Source organism: Staurois parvus, unplaced genomic scaffold, assembly GCF_062004578.1.
Source record: "Staurois parvus isolate SC_StPar_1 unplaced genomic scaffold, SC_StPar_1.0 ptg000165l, whole genome shotgun sequence".
Lineage (NCBI taxonomy): Eukaryota > Metazoa > Chordata > Amphibia > Anura > Ranidae > Staurois > Staurois parvus.
In genome coordinates, this window is record NW_028317961.1 from 7884214 (window position 1) to 7904553 (window position 20340).

Genomic DNA, 20340 nt, shown 5'->3' on the forward strand with positions numbered 1-20340 from the left:
CTGGTGTGACTTACCTTGATACAGCGAATGAAGGATTGCGCCACATCCCTAGCAAATATATGTCATCGATATCCTTCAGGCCTTAGTACAGTGAAACACACACACACATTAATCATTTTTTCCTATTTCAGAGATGTTCTGCTAAAGATGTGTGGCAGTCACATTCTTCATTCTTTCCAGCATGCATAATGCATAGTAGAGTAGGCAGGCTAATGTGCCTCTTTTCTAATATCTGGAATCCAAGTGGATGGATTGTGGGCTTTGCCAAGTCCATTTTTTGTAACATTTATATGGATACTTCCCTAATGGCGGGCGAATATTGGTGTTTGAAGTGCCATGATGAAATAGTTAAATGACTTTATAGATAGGGTTAAATTGTTTCAGTATGGTATCCAAAGTCAAACAGCATGGTTCTTATCATGTTACTCAGCCAATGCACTTGGCAGCTTTGGCGATACACTGGCAGCTGTGACCATGAACAAGCAATTGTGAAAATACACAACTGATTGTGGAATTACATACACAGCTGGAACAATACATAGACTATTGTGCCACTATGACAAGTCATACCTCTTTTCAAAACCACACTGCTAGACAAGCCAAGGTGTTGCTACAAGATACTCTACATTCTGCCTACATTTTTTTTTTTTTTGCAAACCAGTTTGCTAACCCAAGCATAAAGCATATCTTAGTACTGTGCACGGATGGAGAACATGACACAAGAACATCAGTCATTTTGCCAGAAATACTAACACAACCACTGCTAAACTGAAGTGTTCATTCAAGTGTAGAATTAATGCAGAACTTTACCTTTGAAAACTTGATTTAAAAAAATGTTCTTTATCAAGAAACATACATTGCACATTAAAGTGGAGTTCCATGCAAAAGGGGATGTTCTGCTTTAAAGATTGGTCCCCCGCTCCCCATTAAGGATTGGCTCCTTTGGGGAGCGGGGAGGGGGGGGCGGGTACCCGAATTTGACAGGTACCCACTCCCTCTTCCGCTGTGATCGCCTAGGTGATCAGATACAGAAATTGATCTCCTACCCTCCCTCCACGAAGTCTTGTGGGACACGTGACAGGTCCCAGAAGACTACGGGGGCCATTCATGAAGCGCAGCGCTACTCGCGCTTGCTCAGTGGGAACCTGGCTGTGAAGCCGCAAGCTGTCACAGCCGGGTGCCCACACTGAAGATGCCGGTGCTTGGAATACAGGACGGCCGGTGAAACGGGCTGCAGCAGGGGCAACGCGGGATCATGGTACAGGTGAGTGGCTGTTTTTTAAAAGTCAGCAGCTACAGTTTTTGTAGCTGCTGACTTTTATTTTTTTACAGAGTGAGTGGAACTCACTTTAATAATTATATTACCAAAATTAGTGTATGCTGTAAATTGCCTCCAGTATTGTTCCTGTTCTTGCCCGAGACTACTATTTTGCTGAAGCACAGAACTCTGAGCAGTATTAAATCTTTAGGCTGTCTAAAAATAGAGAACAACTGAGCATGTGCAGATCAGGGTGATACAGTATATTACTAGATTTTAAACAGTAAGTTTAACTTTTTAATGTTTTCCATAGCAATACCTGAAAAAGGAACCAGCCTGAAGTGATCTAGCAGGACTTAATTTTTTTTACTAAAATTCCACTTTAAGAAAATGGGGAAATAATGTATTGCTCAGCATAGTGAAAGAAAGATTGCAAAATGTGTGTTCCTCTGACTTTACTCTAGCGTATCATTTTCTAAGGCACAAGGCAAGGTGCAGAATAAAGTATTCAATAGCAACCAGTTAAAATATCTTCTATTCTCTCAAAGTTATATATACAAGCATATAAATCTAGTCAATAATCATTCTATGCATTATGTATTGCTATTATTATTATTTATAATATTATGTTTTATGTCTCCAATTATTTAATTGACAGTGAATTGATAGTAAAGCCTAAAATATGTAGATTTTATCTTGTAAACACACATTTATGCTTCCCCAGCTTTAAATATAGTACTTTCTTATTAGTGGATTGATGTTACACAGGGTGACATTGCATACTCAGCAGAGTTTATTAATAACTACCAGCAAAAAATATTTATGAACGTTGGTGTCTGCTCTACTGAATCCAGTGATTTCCATTATTTACTCTTCTCTCTCTCTCTCCCTCTCTCTGTATGTGTGTATGTATATATATATATATATATATGTGTGTGTTTCATTTCTGTTCTGTGCGTATCGGACAAAGGTAGCAATGTAACATTACATCATTCAGAGTTCTTGTCATATTAGCAATAAAACATGACTGCCAGCAGTTCTCATAAGTACAGTGGTATTCCACAAACTCATCAGCAAACTCTAGACTTTTGACTCCTTCATTGGCCTAAAATTTTATCAAAATGCCCATTTCAGCTGTGCTTTTTTTGTGCCTATAAGTCATTGGAACCTTGGGTCTAGGGTCAAATCTATCAGCATTGGTATACTTCATAGTAAGTTACCTACCTAAATAATGTTTACATTTTTAAGGCCATATAATATATCTATATCTACGGTGTGCATATATGTATATATACTTATGGGTGAGTCACACTTGTGGTTTCAGCAGCAGAATTTGACTTTCAAATCGAGCAGGCTCCATACTACTGCTTCTATATAATCAGTCAAGAGATGTGGAGTCCAGATGTAGTAAATGCTCACTTTACACTTGTATATCTAAGTGTGTACATTTACATATCACATTAAAGCATTATGTATATATATATATGTATATTATTTGTGTATGTATGTGTATATATATATATATATATATATATATGTACGTATGTATGTGTGTGTATATATATATATATATATATACACTACACACACTTCAGCAATGTAGTCTTGCATATTGAGCGTGCTGACAGGCCATGGCAGTTGAGTGCATTATTTGTTTTCTTTGAAACAATTTTACCTGCTAATTTCAGGTCTTTCTGAAGCTCTCCACAAGTGGTCCTTGGCTCTTGGACAACTCTTCTGATAATTCATTTCACTCCTTTGTCAGAAATCTTGAGTGTGTATGTATGTATGTGTATATATATATATATATATATATATACACACACAAAATATATATATATTATATATATATATGTATATATGTATATATATATATATATATATATATATATATATACACATATATATATACACACACACACACATACTGTATACACACATACAGGGCTTTTTTTCTCAAAGAATAGGTGCAGGGACCCACCCTCCCCAATCAACTCCTTTGCCCCTGGCCCCCATTCCTCCTGCCAACAACCCTGACCTGACTCCTCAGGAGTGCATAACACACAGTGCATATCGTGTAGTGCTGAGGTGTGTGCAGAAAAAAAATCGCATCCTCATGCACATTTTACCCACTTCCCCCTGTCCACAGCTCACCTTCTCTCCTTCCATCCAAAACCCACCTTCTCCTTCCCCATCTACACCTCTACCACCCCTCTACAGTTTGCCTTCTCCCCCCTATCTTCAGGTCACCCTCTACCCCCCCCCCCCCCCCCACCATCCACAGCTCACCATCTCCCTCCAATCCACAGCTCACTATCTCCCTTCCATCCACGGGTCACCCTCCCCCGTCCACAGCTCACCCTCTCCCCCATCCACAGCTCACCTTAGCCCCCCTGTCCACAGGTCATCCTCTTCCTCCCATCCACAGCTCACCTCACTGACAATTTCAGTATTAGGCATGCAGCCATTTTTCAGGTTGCAGTGGAATCTGCAGGCTGAAGGTTCTTTTTTTGGTGTATGAACGTTCATCCTTGGTAGAAGCTTTACCTTCAGATCCCAGCTCTCAATGTTCTAACAAGTTCTTATTAGCTCATGATTGTAGCATTGTCTTATCATTCTTGTAGCCATACTGTATGTAGTTGATCATGGGCCAGAGCTGTAATATAGGATTGTATACAAATCCTTTCTCAGTGGGGAATTTGGTGCTGGAAGTCTATTATCATCTGTTAAGTTTATATGGTGCATTCCTGGTATCTTATTAACATTTTATTTACCCTGTGATACTGATCTCGTGATGGCATTTGTTACTTAAGCTTGTTTTATGGGCAGTGGAAAAAAATACTGATCTCTAAAATACAATTGCATCTATTTTGCTTGTTTACATTCCTTTGCTTGCTGCTTTACCCAGTGTGTGCATGCACACAGTTTGGCCCACAGACTTCTATAGGGCTGTGAGACTAGCCTTTATTCAAAATGGACAATTTGATTTGCTCTCTTATATGAAATATCTAAGTATGGGAAATGTGGCTAAGCAGTACCTTGGAAAATTTTACTTTTCTGAATTCTCCATGAGAAGATTGTTAATATTGTTGCTGGTCAGCAACAACTGGCCCTTTTTTTTTTTTTTGCTATATATATATTTATTTATTTTTTCCATTATTATTTAATAAAATAAGTATTGAAACCGTCACCATTTTTCTCAGTAAATATATTTCTAAAGGTGCTATTAACATGAAATTTTCACCACATGTGGGTAACAACCCATGCAATCCATATATTATTATGCAGTGCTTTATACTATAAGGGGGGACAGTACCATTACAATACAGTTCGATACAGAAGGAATTGGAGGGCCCTGCTCATGGAGATAACAATCTAAAGCAAGAAACCAAAACAAATAAGTTCAGAAATTAAGTTATGTGTAATAAAATGGAATGACACAGGGAAAAAAGTATTCTAATATTTGATACAAAATCCTGTGTTGGTAATGACAGCTTCAAGATGCCTCCTGTATGGAGAAACTAGTTGCATGCATTCCTCGGGTGTGATTTTGGCCCAATCTTCTACACAGTCTTCAAATCTTAAAGGTTCCGTGGGCCTCTTCTATGAACTCTGATCTTTAGTTCTTTCCATAGATTTACTATTGGATTCAAGTCAGTTGATTGGCTGGGCCATTCTAGCAGCTTTATTTTCTTTCTTTCAAACTAATTGAGAGTTTCCTTGGCTTTGTGTTTGAGTTCATTGTCTTGCTGAAATGTCCACCCTCGTTTCATCTTCATCATCCTGGTAGATGGCTGCAGATTTTTATCAAGAATGTCATGGCACATTTTTCCCTTCATCCTTCCTTCAATGACATGAAGTTTCCCAGTATCGTATGGTGAAAAACAGCCCCACACCATGATGCTCCCACCTCCAAACTTCACTGGTGGTATGTTATTTTTGGGGTGATGTGCAGTGCCATTTGACCTCCAAACATGGTGTGTATTATAGCATCCAAAGAGTTCAATTTTGGTCTCATCTGACCAGACTATATTCTCCCAATATTTCAAAAGTTTGTCTAAATGTTGTGCAGCAAACTTTAAATGAGCTTCAACGTGATTTTTCTTCAGCAATGTAGTCTTGCATGGTGAGCATGCTTACAGGCCATGACAGTTGAGTGCATTATTTATTGTTTTCTTTGAAACAATTGTACCTGCAAATTTCAGGTCTTTCTGAAGCTCTCCACAAGTGACCCTTGGCTCTTGGAAAACTCCTCTGATAATTCTTTTCACTCCTTTGTCAGAAATCTTGGGAGGAGCACCTGGTCATGGCTGGTTTATGGTGAAATGATGTTCTCTCCACTTCCAGATTATGGCCCTAACAGTGCTCACTGGAACATTCAGAAATTTAGAAATGCTTCTATAACCAATGCCATCAGTATGTTTTGCAACAATAAGGTTGCAAAAGTCTTGAGAGAGCTCTTTACTTTTACCCATCATTAGACATATCATGTGTGACACCTTGGTAATGAGACACCTTTTTATAGGCCATCAGTTGAGACTGAACCAGCTGATATTAATTTGCACTGGCAAGGGGCAGGATTGCTTTCTATTGCTGATATATTTCAGCTGCCGTCTTGGCTTTCTATGCCTTTTTGCACCTCCTTTTCTTCATGTGTTCAATACTTTTTCCCTGTGTCATTCAAACTCACCAACGACCTGCTAACCGCCAAAACTAATTACCACTATTCAGTGCTCCTACTCCTCGACCTCTCTGCAGCTTTCAACATGGTTGACCACCCCCTCCTCAAAAAAAAACTACACTCTCTTGGCCTCAGAGACTCCGCTCTCTCCTGGCTCTCTTTTTATCTATCACAGCGCTCTTTCAGTGTTATCTATAACGCTGCCACCTCCTCTTCACTCCCCCTCTCTGTTGGGTTCCCTCAAGGTTCTGTCCTTGGGCCCCTTCTCTTCTCCATCTACACCTCCTCCCTTGGCCAATTGATACATTCTCACTGCTTCAACTACCATCTCTATAATGACGACACTCAAATCTATCTCTCTACCCTTCACCTCACCCCCTCAGTCTCTGCCCGTATCACAAGCCTACTGAGCGACATATCGGATTGGATGTCACTCCACTTATTCAAACTAAATCTTTCCAAAACTGAGCTCCTAGTTTTCCCCCCAGCCCGCGCCCCCCCCCTGACTTCCCCATCAAGACCAACAACACCACCATCAGTTCCACCCCTCAAGCCAAAGTACTAGGTGTCATCCTAGACTCCAATCTGTCCTTCCAGCCCCAGGTCCAATCGCTGACAATCTCATGTAGACTTCACCTCCACAACATCTCCAAAATACGTCCGTTCCTAACCCCGGAAACCACTAAGCAACTCATCCCACTCCCTTATTATATTACGCCTCGATTACTGTAACTCCCTCCTCATCGGCTTACCTCACCGCAGGCTATCCCCGCTTCAGTCCATCTTGAATGCTGCGGCCAGACTCATCCACCTTACTAACCACTCCGTATCTGCCACCCCCCTCTGCCAATCCCTCCACTGGCTCCTGGTTGCTCAACGGATAAAATTCAAACTGCTAAACATTGACGTATAAAGCTGTTCATAATACTGCCCCAAGCTACATCACCGATCTGGTATCCAAATACCACCCAAAAGGTACTCTCCGCTCCTCACAAGACCTCCTACTCTCTAGTTCCCTGGTCTCCTCCTCCCATGCTCATCTTCAGGACTTCTCCAGGGCTTCCCCCATCCTCTGGAATTCCCTACCCCAATCCATCAGACTATCACCTACTCTGCTCACCTTTAGGCGCACTCTGAAAACCTACCTCTTCAGGGAAGCCTACCCCGCCCTCAGCTAAATGCTGAACTCCTCCACTCTTCCTACCACTCCATCCCCCACAGCTTTTTCCTCCTGTACCACTATCCCCTCCCTCCTAGATTGTAAGCTCCAAGGAGCAGGGCCCTCGAACCCCCGTGTATTGAATCGTATTGTTACTGTACTGTCTCGTGTACTGTCTCCCATTATAATGTACAGCGCTGTGTAAACTGTTGGCGCTATATAAATCCTGTATAATAATAATAATAATAATAATAATAATAATAATAATAAAATTCCATTTTATTACACATAATTAATTTTTTAAACTATTTGTTTTGGTTTCTTTGTATGTATGTATTCCATGGGTTGTTACCAACATGTGGTGAACATTTTGTGTCAACAGCACCTTTGCAAATGTATTTACTGAGAAAAAAAACAAAAAAAACAAAATATATATATATATATATAATGCATGTACTGTATATGCAGGTATTTAGGAAGTCCTATTTCCATTGTCCTTATTTCAGGAAGGTACATTAATAAATATAGACATATATGTAAATGATAGCAGTGGAAGGAAATGTGCTAGCCAAGATTAGTGGTGTTTTAGACTTTAAGATCTTTAAAAACACTCTCATAGCTTTTTTACATATACAGGCTTCAAAGCAGCTAAATATGACAACTGCGATCAAATCCTTGTTGTGAATCACTTTATGTTACATATCTCATTGAGTCTTTGTAATACTTCATGTTTTAAAGGATTCACCAACAGCTGTGACTCTTGGACTGAGGATGGAAGAAATGATTTTTAACCTCGCCGATGCACACTTATTTTTTAATGATTTGGAGGTAAGCCAGAATGTTTGGTGTACTTGTTACTAAATTTGGTCTGGGAGCGCTTGTTCAAACAGCTGTTGCTCTCTCATTTGATGAACTGAGATACAAAACTGTGTGGTTACCGAACAAAACTAAGAGAATCCATTAATAATATTGTTTGTAAATTCACTCAAAGTTCTATAAATCCAGTGGTGCATGCATTAAAGCTGGCTGTAGCAGTGGTGGTACAGTGTTGGTGGAATTTACAATGTAAATTGTGTTCATATGATACCTAAAGTGTATTTTCACTATTGCAATCACATCCGAGAAAACCCTATTATCTGTGTATGTGTATCTATTCCAACAGCATACCTAAAACATTTTTCTTTCCTTTTATATGTTTCTCAGGAATGGGCCTCATGGCAAACTACGAGAATTTGTGAACAATTTCAGAGTGACTCTGTCCTAAGGACAGACTAAGTTTCCCTCATTAACATGTAATGAAGGAGGCTAGCTTCTAAATCTTAACTCAGAACTAAAGTCAATACTTTTTTTAAAATTTTGGATAGAGTAAAGGATGGTTAAGTTTTTTTGTCTTCCTGTCCCATAACCGAAACTGGAAAAGAGCAGAAATCTTGTCACCAGGGTAACAGAACCCAGTGTACCAATTGGAAGATATTCACACTATTTATTTTCTGGAACCCAAAATTTATTTCACTTTCAATTTCAGCAATAATGGTAAATAGGACAAATATAGAAGGTGAATTTCCCTTACAGGGGCACAGACAACAATAAAAACCTAACAGGTGTTCTAATCCCACTTCAACTTATCCAATATAAAAAAGTGTTTATTTTAGTTATACGTTAACCCTTTGTTAAGATCCAAATGTAGTTTACAACTGATAATGAGCTCTCCCAGCACAGAGTTAATGGCAACCCCGCCCCAATCCCTTCCCTAACAAAAAAAAGAGGGCTAAGTCATATATTTCAGTGCTGGAGTGATCAGAAATTAGCAAGTAGCAGATCATGCAACAAATTTAAAGCTATCCCAATTTGGCTGCAAAAGTGAAAATGCAATTTAAATGCAAGAGGATACAGAATGCTTGTGAAAATATCCTTTCCTACTTTGATGATTGTATAAGAACCCAAAGGACTTGGTGGAATTGGATCCCTTTCCTGTTATCTTTTAAATTTCATCAGGCTTACCTGTGTACTGTCTATGCTTACATATGAAATTATTCTGATAGATGGATTGTTTGTACACATTTTGTTACTTCATTTAAATAATTTACTGTATTAAATATTTCCTAACATGAACTGTCATTGGTAACTGTCCCATTATCACAATTACATTTTTAGTACTTTTATTTAATGTTGAAATGTCTATTTCTTAGTTTGTACACATTCATTATTTAAAGTTTAATCTTCTGCCAATCTGCTTATAATATACTCCACAAGGCTTGAATCCATTGATCTGGTGGCAACTGTGTTTGTTTTTTTCAACTTTTCTTTTATTAATGAAAATAAAGTGTGACTCCCTTCTTCTAATTCAGGCACATCAAATTGGTGTTTTGGGGCCTCATTAGACCATCCTGCTACTACTTTGTGGCCCTCAGGTTTAAGAATTGTAACTAAAAAAGGTCCGGGTACTCTCAAGTTGACAATATTAAATCACTTTTATATGTGATTTTACCAATCACTACGTCAAGAAATTATCTATGGTCCCTTTTTCCCTAAATCAAAAATTGCTTTAAAGCAAATTACCATAAGAGTTTTGCTGATCAGCCTGCCCTGCTACTCACTAAGGCTTTCAACAGTATCCTCAAGAGCCATAGGATTAGGACAGCGACCTTACCAATATCAGATATTGCCAGATATCTGACTCCATATCCTGGCAGTACTTTACATATCTGTTGCCTAAATAGGGACTGGATCTCTTCTTTACCTCCCCACAAACATATGTTAAGCATATGAAAGCTGCCCACTTTCTCCACTTATTTTAGCCCTTTGCGGCCCCCAGGCTCCATAGACCATCTTGCAGGGTGACTATCCCATGTAGGCTGGAGTCACCTCACACATGGCAAACAGGAGTGCGTGCAAAAATCAGCAAACGTTTTTCCCATCTTTTTGCACCACCCACTTAAGTATGGCTTTTAGTGTCTTGTTGAAACAAGGACTATGCCTACATCTGCAGATGGTACACAGAGGTAGGCAGCTGATTATTGTGAAACAGCTTGCACAAATCAGCAATGTCTCTTGACATGAATGACTTGCCCTAGTCTGTAAGAATTTCTTACCTGTTCTGATAAACATTTGAAACAGTTCTCTGGCAATCATTTTGTATGCAGTATTTCAGAGAGGAACATATTTAGTGTATCATGTGGCATAGTTGAAGATCACAGGTATGTATTGGTGACCTTGGGCAGATTTCATCAAGGGGCCTATCAAATCCATAACTGTCTGGTGAAATAATTCAATTTCAGTTATAGGCAGTGACACAAAGGGGCAACAAAAGTACTACAGCGGATCAAATGATTAGCAGGGGAGACTAGATGTACAATATTTCTTTAACTAAGCTTTCAACTCTGGCCAGTAGAATCATTCAGTGGTATGCACCTTGGTTTTCTCAGTTCCCACGTTTCCCCCCAAATCATCATAGTGGGTTGGGATGAGGACTTTCTATCTATATGGCAGGGGTACTAACATTTACTCAAGAACGTCTTCCTGAGCCATGGTAACCCGATGGGTCATTTTAGATGGAAAATGAGACCATCTTTCCTAGGGAACCCCATCTGCAGCAGCTATCTATCTGTTCTTCTTCCTAGGCCTTCCATCTTGTAGAGTTGAGCAGGTCCTCAGTCACCGTGCATTTTTTCACAGTTTCAGCTGGTCTGTAGAGACTGAACATAACAATTCATCATGACCCTTTCCACCATTTATGGTTCTGTCAAGGTCTTGACAATCTGTCTGGATTACTACCACTTAGTGACCAACTGGATCAGATTGTGCATTTGCTACTGAGGTGGCTGATCTGATCGTTAGCTCCATTGGTGCATCCACTGTACTTGGTAGCCCTTGTCACTCCCAAACAGATTAGAATATCAAGTTTAAAGTGGTCAGAGATCATAGAATCCTCAGGAGTGAGGTCATAATATGCTTTTTTCAGGTCTCCTGACAAGAAAGGAGCAATGAGTAATTAGGCCAGCCCATTTGGCTTAGGACCACCCTTCTTGTTCTACTGTCCTCTCAAATTTTGTCATCCTCAGGCAGAGCCTTTACTTGTGCTACTGTGGTTTCTTTCATGGTGGTTATCTGGGCTCTTTGTTCATTTGCAGAGCCTCCACATTTCTCTGCAGATCTACTTTATTCAGGAGTTACACCTCATTATTCTGCTGCTGTGCCAGTATCAATTGCTTCAAAATTTCCTCCATTTTCAAAGTCCCTTTTAAATGTCAGTTTTCAAAGCCTGCTTGCATCCTCCACCAGTTGTGAGGTGTGGGTGATTCAGCATAAGCACTTTGTGGACCAAGAGTGCCTTTTATTCAACTCAAAAGGCTTACCAGCAGCAAAACAGAGGTGCATGTCTACAAAAGAATAGTCACATGCTCCTTTTCCAGGTCAGTAATTCCATTACAAAAAAGAAATGTGCTTAGTTGCATGAAATAACTAACATAGCAGCGCCCAGGGCCCAGCCAGCAGTGAAACTTTTTCATTTTCACAAGTGTATTCAGCATTCAAAAGAGGTGCAACATTCAGCAGCCCTCCAAACAACCCCTCTCCACTTCCTACTTCCCACCTACCACTCAGCACTCTCTTTCTTAAGCTTTTGCTGTGTCTCTCAAAGGGCCCAGAAAATGCTGTGCAAAGAGATACATACCTGCCATTCAAGGTGCATCCTTTTTGGCATGTACAATATATAGGAAACCTATAGTTATATTAAGAGAGAAATACAGAAACGAAAATGTTTTTTTCCTACTTAATTTATACAATAGGTTAGATGGCAATAGATATGAAATGTTTCTTTAGTTTAAATGAACAATTTTACTTACAAAGGGAAAAATATTGAAATAATTTCCTGCTGGACTTCGGTTAAATGGCATCAGGATTCCATCTATCAATATAGCAGCTTTTTTGCATAAAATGACATTTTCATTCCCAGTAGTCTTTGCTCTAAACATGTGAGCTGTAATCGCCTCTAGTGTGTCCCGTTTATCATTCTTGTGGTCTGAATTACCCCTTTCTTGAGCAATAGAATTCTGCCTACTCATGCACATTAAAATCCGAGAGCAAGGGATGGAGTTCACTCCTGTGCTCCCGATACGCTGCTAGTAATATGCCACGGATAACTCAAGCATGTTAGTGGTCAAGTCAAATTCACTTTTTATGCCCTACAAACTCCTGCTTAGACTACTCAGCTGACCCACCTCACCACTTTGTTAAACCTGTCCCCTTTCAAAACTCTGCCCCCCCCCCCCCCCACACCACTCTACCACATACCCACCTACCCCTGCTATCACTATTCTTCTCTACTCCCCTCACCACTCTGCAGCCACCCCACTGTTAACACTATGGCTTTTGAGCAATATGTTCAAATTAATTTTTTTATCTGAAATTCAGCTTTACGGAAACCTTCTATGAGAGAGACGTAGAGACTACCATATCTGACCTTTTCTTCTAAAGTATGCAGATAAAGACTTATGACTTTTGCCCAATTTTCTTAATAAGCAGAATCAAGGATTCCGGCTCAGGAACGACCCTGAACATCTGCTACAATAGCAAGTGGCTTGCTGTGGTGGCAGACATTGAAGATGAGGAGCACAGAGTGCTGTCGTGGGACCACAGAAGAGGAGGTTCAGGGCCAGGTAGGTATAAAATGTTTGTTATTTTAAGAAAAAAAAACTTTTATAATCGCTTTAACATTGCTAAACCACCGGAAGGGATCGACAGATGAATACATGAATGGGCACACAAATTCACTTTAAAAAATGGTATTTAAATGCCAGAATATTTTGTATGCTTTAATACCTTAGTATTATTTCTATCTATCTGTCTATCTATCTAGTAGTTGGTTAAACCTGTAGTTATAAGTACCAGTAGTTTGGGTAAAAAAAATTATGTGGGGTTATTTTTAAGTTCAAAGAAAGTAAGTTTCTTTGTATTTACAAAAATGTTTTGTGCTCTCTTTATCTAATGATTATGTCTTGTGAAGCATGGAACAGTGCAAATAATTAAATGTTGTATATGAGGAAACTATTTAATAATAACAACGCATTCCTATTTCTGTGGCATTTTATTGAAATTGTACAGTAAATATGTGTATTATGGTGCCATCTCCTGGCTAGATGCACATAATACACCTAAAGAAAAATGAAACTTCTGACTTTCAAGATGCTGTTACCTCCCACATTAGTACGTTAGTCATTTCAAAATAGAACACACTTTTAAGAGATTTTTGGTTTGAGACTGAATTTATAAAACAACACAATATTCCAGTATAAAATGTTTTAGGCATGCTCAGGCATTAGATATGACAATCACTTGAAAGACATCTGTATACTATGTGGCAATGGTCTGATATTAATGAATGTACATCTTCTTTTCTAGGAATGTGATCAGGTCCATGTGGATGATGTGTCCTCTGATGACAATGGCCAAGACTTGAGGTATTGTGATTTTAAACTATAATAATGTACTAAATAAAACAAATTAAAGAGACCCGTACCACTGCTTTCAAAAAACTATACACATAAAAGACCAAATAATTATCCCTCCATACAAAAAAGCTCTACATTGCTGAAAAAATGAATCCACAGTGCTGTGCTTAAAGTTCATAAATGTATTAAATATGGATTGCAAAAAAAACACATGTACAGATGGCAGCACATGCTTTAATAAATTAATCAATCAATAAAATAATACTTTAAAACATTTCAACAACCCTTTTTCTTAGTCTTGCAATAAGTATTTTGCAGCATGCACAGCTGCACCAGATTTTGCACTCTCCAGCCAACCCCAATGGCTGCTTGGATGACAAGCAAAGAATCAAGTTAATGCTATGGGCAGGGGCGGACTGACCATTTGGAAACTTGGGCACTGCCCGAGGGCCCGGGGTCAGTAGGGGGCCCCATGAGATGCCCCTGGTACCTTTTTCATAGGCTTTTTTGAGTTTGGGCAAGGACAAAGGGGCCCCATGATCCCCTATTGCCCAGGGGCCCCATGAGTTGTCAGTCCGCCCCTAGCTATGGGGTTGATTTACTAAAACTGGAGAGTGCAAATCTGGGCAGCTCTGCATGGTAGACAATCAGCTTCTAACTTGAGCTTTCTCAGTTAAGCTTTGACAATAAAAACTGGAAGCGGATTGATTTCTATGCAAAGCTGCACCAGATTTTGTACTCTGCAGTTTTAGTTACTCAACCCTATATCTACAAAGTTATCTGTAAGAAACATGCAGACATATACACTGTCTTGTTTTCTGAATTAGAGCAAAGAGAACAACAATCAAGATTTTATAAATACAAATAGTATCATTCTGCACATTTGGTAAGATGGGGTGACGCCATAATCAAAGATGAGTATAATAAACACCTATCACATATTCATGAGTCAGCCACGGGTACTAGTGGATTGATACTATCAGCCTTTCTCCACTTTATTTTGCCTTTCATCAATTCTTTTTTCACCATTCATAGGTTGTTGTCTGTTCTGTATGGATCAATATTTTTTGGTCTTTTTTGAGTATTCAGAACTAAAATTATATATAAGTAAAAATATCTATAAAAAAGCCCAGTTGCAATATGCCCGACAACAACTTGATACTCCTCACCAGGCCTTTTTTTGTGTGGCATTGGAACAGGAAATGGTTCTTTCTGGAAACTCCTGAGGTTTATCCTGAGATTACTGTGATTTTTTCTTTGTATCCTGAACAGTTCTTCTGGCAGTTGTGGCTGCAATCTTTGCTTGGTCTACCTGACCTTAGCTTTGGTAGCAAGAGATGCCCGAACTTTCCACTTCTTAATAAGAAAAGTTCTGACTTGCATATTCAAGGCTTTCTATATCTTTTTTATATCCTTTTCCATCTTTATAAAGTTCCATTACCTTGTTGCACAGGTCTTTTGACAGTTATCCTCTCCTCATGGCTCAGTATCTACCCTGCTCAGTGCATCCACGTGAGAGCTAACAAACTCATTGGCTATTTATACACAGACCCTAACTGCAATTTAAAAAGCCACAAATGTGGGAAATTTACATTTAATTGCCATTTTAACCTATGTGTGTGTCACCTCGTGTGTCTGTACTAAGGCCAAACATTCCAGGGTATGGAAACTTTTGATCCGGGCCATTTGGGTGATTTCTGTTATCATTTTCATTTAAAAAGGAGCCAAACAACTATGTGATAATAAATGGCTTCATATAATAGCTATTCTTAAATAAAATAAAAAAAATTTTTTTGCATGATCCATCATATTTTCAATATAAATGGTTTCTGACAGGGTATGCAAACTTTTGAGCGCAAATATATATATTTATTAATTTTTTATTTTTTTTTAAGAGGACTGCTATTATACTTTGCTAGGCCTGGGTCTTTGAGGCCTTCCCAATGTCAATTCCATCAGTCAATCAACCAAATCACTATATCTGGCATATTATATATTTTATTTTATGTTTCTATTTTCTTAAAAATGATCTTTTTTTTTTTTTTTTACACATGTGTTTGGTTTTTTTAGTCTAATAAATTGATTAGAGTTGTCATTTGTACAGTTCTTACAGTTTTGCCACTGATGGTTTTCGGGCAGCAGCAAGCAGCACAACGTTGTGTTTACCGACTGGTGTCAGGGGCGGTGTGGACTGGATGAGAAAGTTGGCATTCCGCTACAGACGAGTAAAAGAACTGTACAATACTTACAAGAACAATGTAGGAGGTATTTTGTACAGTCTGTTTTTCAAATATAAATGTTTCCTGTAATTGTAAAACAAATTATCTGCTACATGTTATATTTAACATTTACTATAGCTGACTCAATTCTAATAAATATATACACTACTGTGCAAAAGTTTAAGGCAGGTGTAAAAAATGCTGTAAATTAAGAATGCTTTCAGAAATCGAAGTGTTAATAGTTTATTTGTTATCAATTAACAAAATGGAAAGTAAATGAACAGAAGAGAAATTCAAATCAAATCCAACACTTGGTGTGACCACCCTTTGCCTTAAAACAGCATTAATTCTTCTAGGACGGTACACTTGCACACTTGACAGGTAGATTGTTCCAAAGATCTTAGAGAAGGAACCACAGATCTTCTGTGGATGTAGGTTGCCTCAAATCCTTCTGCCTCTTCATGTAATCCTAAACACACTCTATAACGTTGAGATCAGGGCTCTGTGGGTGTCAAACTATCACTTCCAGGACTCCTTATTCTCCTTTATACTAAAGATAGTTCTTAATAACATTGGCTGCATGTTTTGGGTCATTGTCCTGTTGCAGAATAGATTTGAGGCCAATCACACACCTCCCTGATGGCATGGCATGGAATCTCCAAATCCATTTGCAGAAATGCAGCCCCAAACTTGCAGGGAACCTTCACCATGCTTCACTGTTGCCTGCAGACACCCATTATTGTACTGCTCTCCAACCGTTCGGCGAAGAAACTGCCTCCTGCTGCAGCCAAATATTGCAAGTTTTGACTCATCAGTTCAGAGCACCTGCTGCCATTTTTTTTGCACCCTAGTTCCTATGTTTTCATGCATAGTTGAGTCTCTGAATGGATTTTTCCCCCAAGTCAAAAATTACACCTCTTGAATTCCCAGCAACCTAAAACCAAGTTATAGCTCTAATAATGGTATAATGGTATTTCTCTCCAAGGCTATGTAACTTTGACAACATCTGTCAATGTATAATGGTAAGCTTTATAGGCCAAGGCTGCTTTAGTGCCCTATCCATTCTTCAACCCACACCATTTTCAGGTAGAACCTTCTCCTCTGCACAAGTTCAGCTCTTTCAGAAAGGACAGCCCAACCAAACACTAATACCATTATGTAAAGCCAAATACATTTTTCCTTGTTTTGGACATAATAAGGAAGGATTGTATTTACTGTTAGGATATTATTATTTGGGCTTTAGATTTACCTCCATTTTTATTGCTAACAAGGATATCACCAGACAGGATGTGATGATAAATTTGCAACAGGGACTACATACAGTAAAAAATATCAAACAGGGGATCTAGTATTATCTTCTGTACTAAAGAAAAGCATTATTTATGTCTGTTGGAGACTTTCCCTCATTTTCCATCTGGGAGGATGTCAGCAGGACAGGAAGTGAGGCTTTGTCTCTTTAACAGAGCTCTAAATAGTACTAAAACCTGACGTGTTTTTTACCCCTCCCCATTCTAAAACTTAAAAAAAAAAAAGTTTGGGCTGGACATACACTTTATAGTAGATATATATTCAGTTCCATGGTCTGGAAATAAAGTGTAGTCCTGGCCTGCAAAGAACTATCCCCAGCCTACAATAATGTGTATGATCTAACTGTGCTAAACCCTGTGAAGCAATAACAGATTTGGATTAGAAATTGCTGTCTAAAAATCATGTGTCTGTAAATCATAAGAACTAAGTGCAGGATATACTGTATACTGAGAACAATTAGTTTTATTATTTTGTTAAATCAGACCAAGCTGCAGCACACCAGAGCTTACCCTGACCCCATTTTAGAAAGAGCTATTCTTCGGGCATTTTTCAAATTAGAATTGTGTGCTATTGTGTTATATTTATAATAATTAAAAGGCTGAGGATGCTAATTTTTAACCAAAACAGCTAATTTAGCAATATTTCTAAAAGTGGAAATTCACAAAGTGCAAGTTATAGCATTTCTTTTTTCTTTTTTTTTACAATAAAGGAAATAAATTGTGCATTTAGTATAGGGTCACCAAGTGTATAACTGTGTGCTATTTCATTATACACAAAGCTATCATTCAGCTAAGACCCTTTCCTTCTAATAAATCAGGAATTCTCCCATAATAAAAGGTTGCGTATCATATATTTTTTTTTTATAATTTTGGGGAAAATTTAATGGAAGAAAACATTTCACATTTCCATGAAAGCAGCATTTAATCTATGATTTCCTGCCTGTTTGTGCTGAAGGACTTTTTGGCCCAGCTAAGAGAGAGGCCTGGCTTCAATTGCGAGCAGATCTTGAAGTCCTGACAGACTCCTGGCTCTCAAATGCACTTAAATCACTATCACTCATTAACACAAGGTAAGTCAAAATGTATGTTTAGATTTCATCACTAAATGCACAGTTACAATGTCACTTAAGACTTGTTTTTCTAATTCACATTTTTGCCAAACTAATTTAAAGCAGATACAAGTGCGGTCAGGGCATACAATAGTAGGCTGTGTTTTTCTTCTAGAGCTACACATAATCTTTGTGACCATACGTGGCTGTAAGGGTGTCCTAGTCATACCTTAACAGTTGTCTTACACAGTATATAAGGTTACTTTAACCATAATGTGAGGGCAGATTCACCAGAAATATTTAACATAGTGACTAAAATCAAGCTGCACTCATATATCAAACTACAGTAAGAATTATTGAGTCAAACAAAATTAACTGATGAAACATGCTTTTATTTTATATGTAAAATGTATTGCACACAAATGAGGTGAAAAATATATGCAAAATATTCTAAACGTGTTATATTTAGTGAGCAGTTATGTATTTTATATTTTACACATGGATGAGATGATAACTTATGTTGGAACCAAGCTTCACTCAAACCTTTTTTTAGTTTGATTAGAGTGGGAAACAGTTAACATTTTAGGCCTCATGCACACAAGACTCTTTGGCCATCTCTCCTAGATGTCTTTCCTTCTGGCAGTGGCTTTGTGGCAGAAAAAAAAACACTTAATACATGTAAATGTGTGTAACTTGTTTAGGTTTGTCAAACACTTGGGGATTAATTAATGTTATTGGCTAGAATATTAATTGTGGCCAATGAAATTAATTAATGCTCAAGCACTAAATGCACCTGACGTTGACGTGCATTTACATGCGTCAAGCCTTTTCTTTTTGCCAAGCTGCCACTGCTCCTTAACGCGCTGGCAGTAGGGTTTTTTTTTCTGTCTATAAAGGCCCGTGCATGAACACAAAGGCTAACATTACAAGCAAGAAAAAAATTTCCCAGCACACTTACCAGTTAGCCTGCAAACAAACCAAATTGACCCTGTCTAAAAAAAATTCACGATAAAACAGGGTTTCACTGCACACATTTGCAAATATATGTGGAAGCCGTAGTACCTACTCCAAGGGTTCTCCGTATACTGCAGTTCTAACTCTATATTTTTTGGAGTCTCCAAGTTGGAGCACATTGGCAAGTGGTTAAATTAAGGGCAGATTTGCCTCCTCAAAGGCACAAGGACACATTGGACCCCCCAGAAAGAGCATAATAACAGCTGAAGGCATTAAGTGTGTCCCCACACCAAATCAGCCAACAAGTTATACAAAAACCACCCCAATATATAACTAGCCTTTGCAGTATGGTGCACATGGAAAGGGTAACGCACATCACAAATATATACTTACCAGCTAGCCTGCAAGCAAACCAAATTGACCCTGTCTAGCAATTCACGCTAAAACAGAGGGTTTTGTTGCACACATTTGCAAATATATTATTATTATTATACAGTATTTATATAGCGCCAGAAAGTTTGCTCAGCGCTATACAGAGTAGTGGGGGACAGTACATAAGACAATACAGTAACAAAACAGTATTTGAGGGGTTTGAGGGCCCTGCTCTTTCGAGCTTACAATCTAGGAGGCAGGGGATAGTGGCACAGGAGGAAGTGGCTGTGGGGGATGGAGTGGTAGGAGGAGTGGAGGAGATTGGCTGTTAGGTGAGGGTGGGGTAGGCTTCCCTGAAGAGATGGGTTTTCAGGGTGTGCCTAAAGGTGAGAAGGGTAGGTGACAGTCTGATGGATTGGGGTAGTGAGTTCCAGAGGATAGGGGAAGTCCTGGAGATGTCCTGCAGTTGGGCGTGGGAGGAGGAGACCAGGGAGCTAGTAAGTAGGAGGTCTTGTGAGGAGCGATGTATGTGGAAGCCACAGTGCCCATGTTAAGGCTCCTCCATATACTGCACATAGGCTAACATACAGGGGTTTTTAGAGACAGATAAAAAAAGCCAGATGCCCCTAAGAGCACCATTAAAAAGTCCATTGTCCATAAAGTCTTAGGCAGGCCATACATTATGTAATTTTCTTTCTTGCCAGGGGAAAGCATGGGGAGCCTTCCCCACTGGCACAATACAATGATCACTGCTGTCTACTGGTTGGTTAATCAGTTTCCACCCATATTGATTCTAGTCTGTATTTAAAAATGTGTGTTTCCCTGTCTGTATGACTATGGTATGGACAGTAGACCATTTAAGCATCTTTGAGTACAGAGAGTGATATAATTG

The 20340-nt window shown here is 38.8% G+C and overlaps 1 protein-coding gene across 9 annotated transcripts in view; it reads left to right on the forward strand.

Annotated features, from left to right (window-relative positions):
* Positions 1 to 20340, forward strand: part of EYA4 (EYA transcriptional coactivator and phosphatase 4) — a 355737-nt gene that overhangs the window by 325683 nt on the left and 9714 nt on the right. For all 9 annotated transcript variants that reach the window (XM_089676183.1, XM_089676184.1, XM_089676186.1 and 6 more), the window contains 4 exons: positions 7837 to 7926; positions 13498 to 13556; positions 15652 to 15812; positions 18029 to 18143. In XM_089676183.1, the coding sequence (XP_089532309.1) occupies positions 7837 to 7926; positions 13498 to 13556; positions 15652 to 15812; positions 18029 to 18143 (425 nt within the window). The remainder of the gene's footprint in view (positions 1 to 7836; positions 7927 to 13497; positions 13557 to 15651; positions 15813 to 18028; positions 18144 to 20340) is intronic.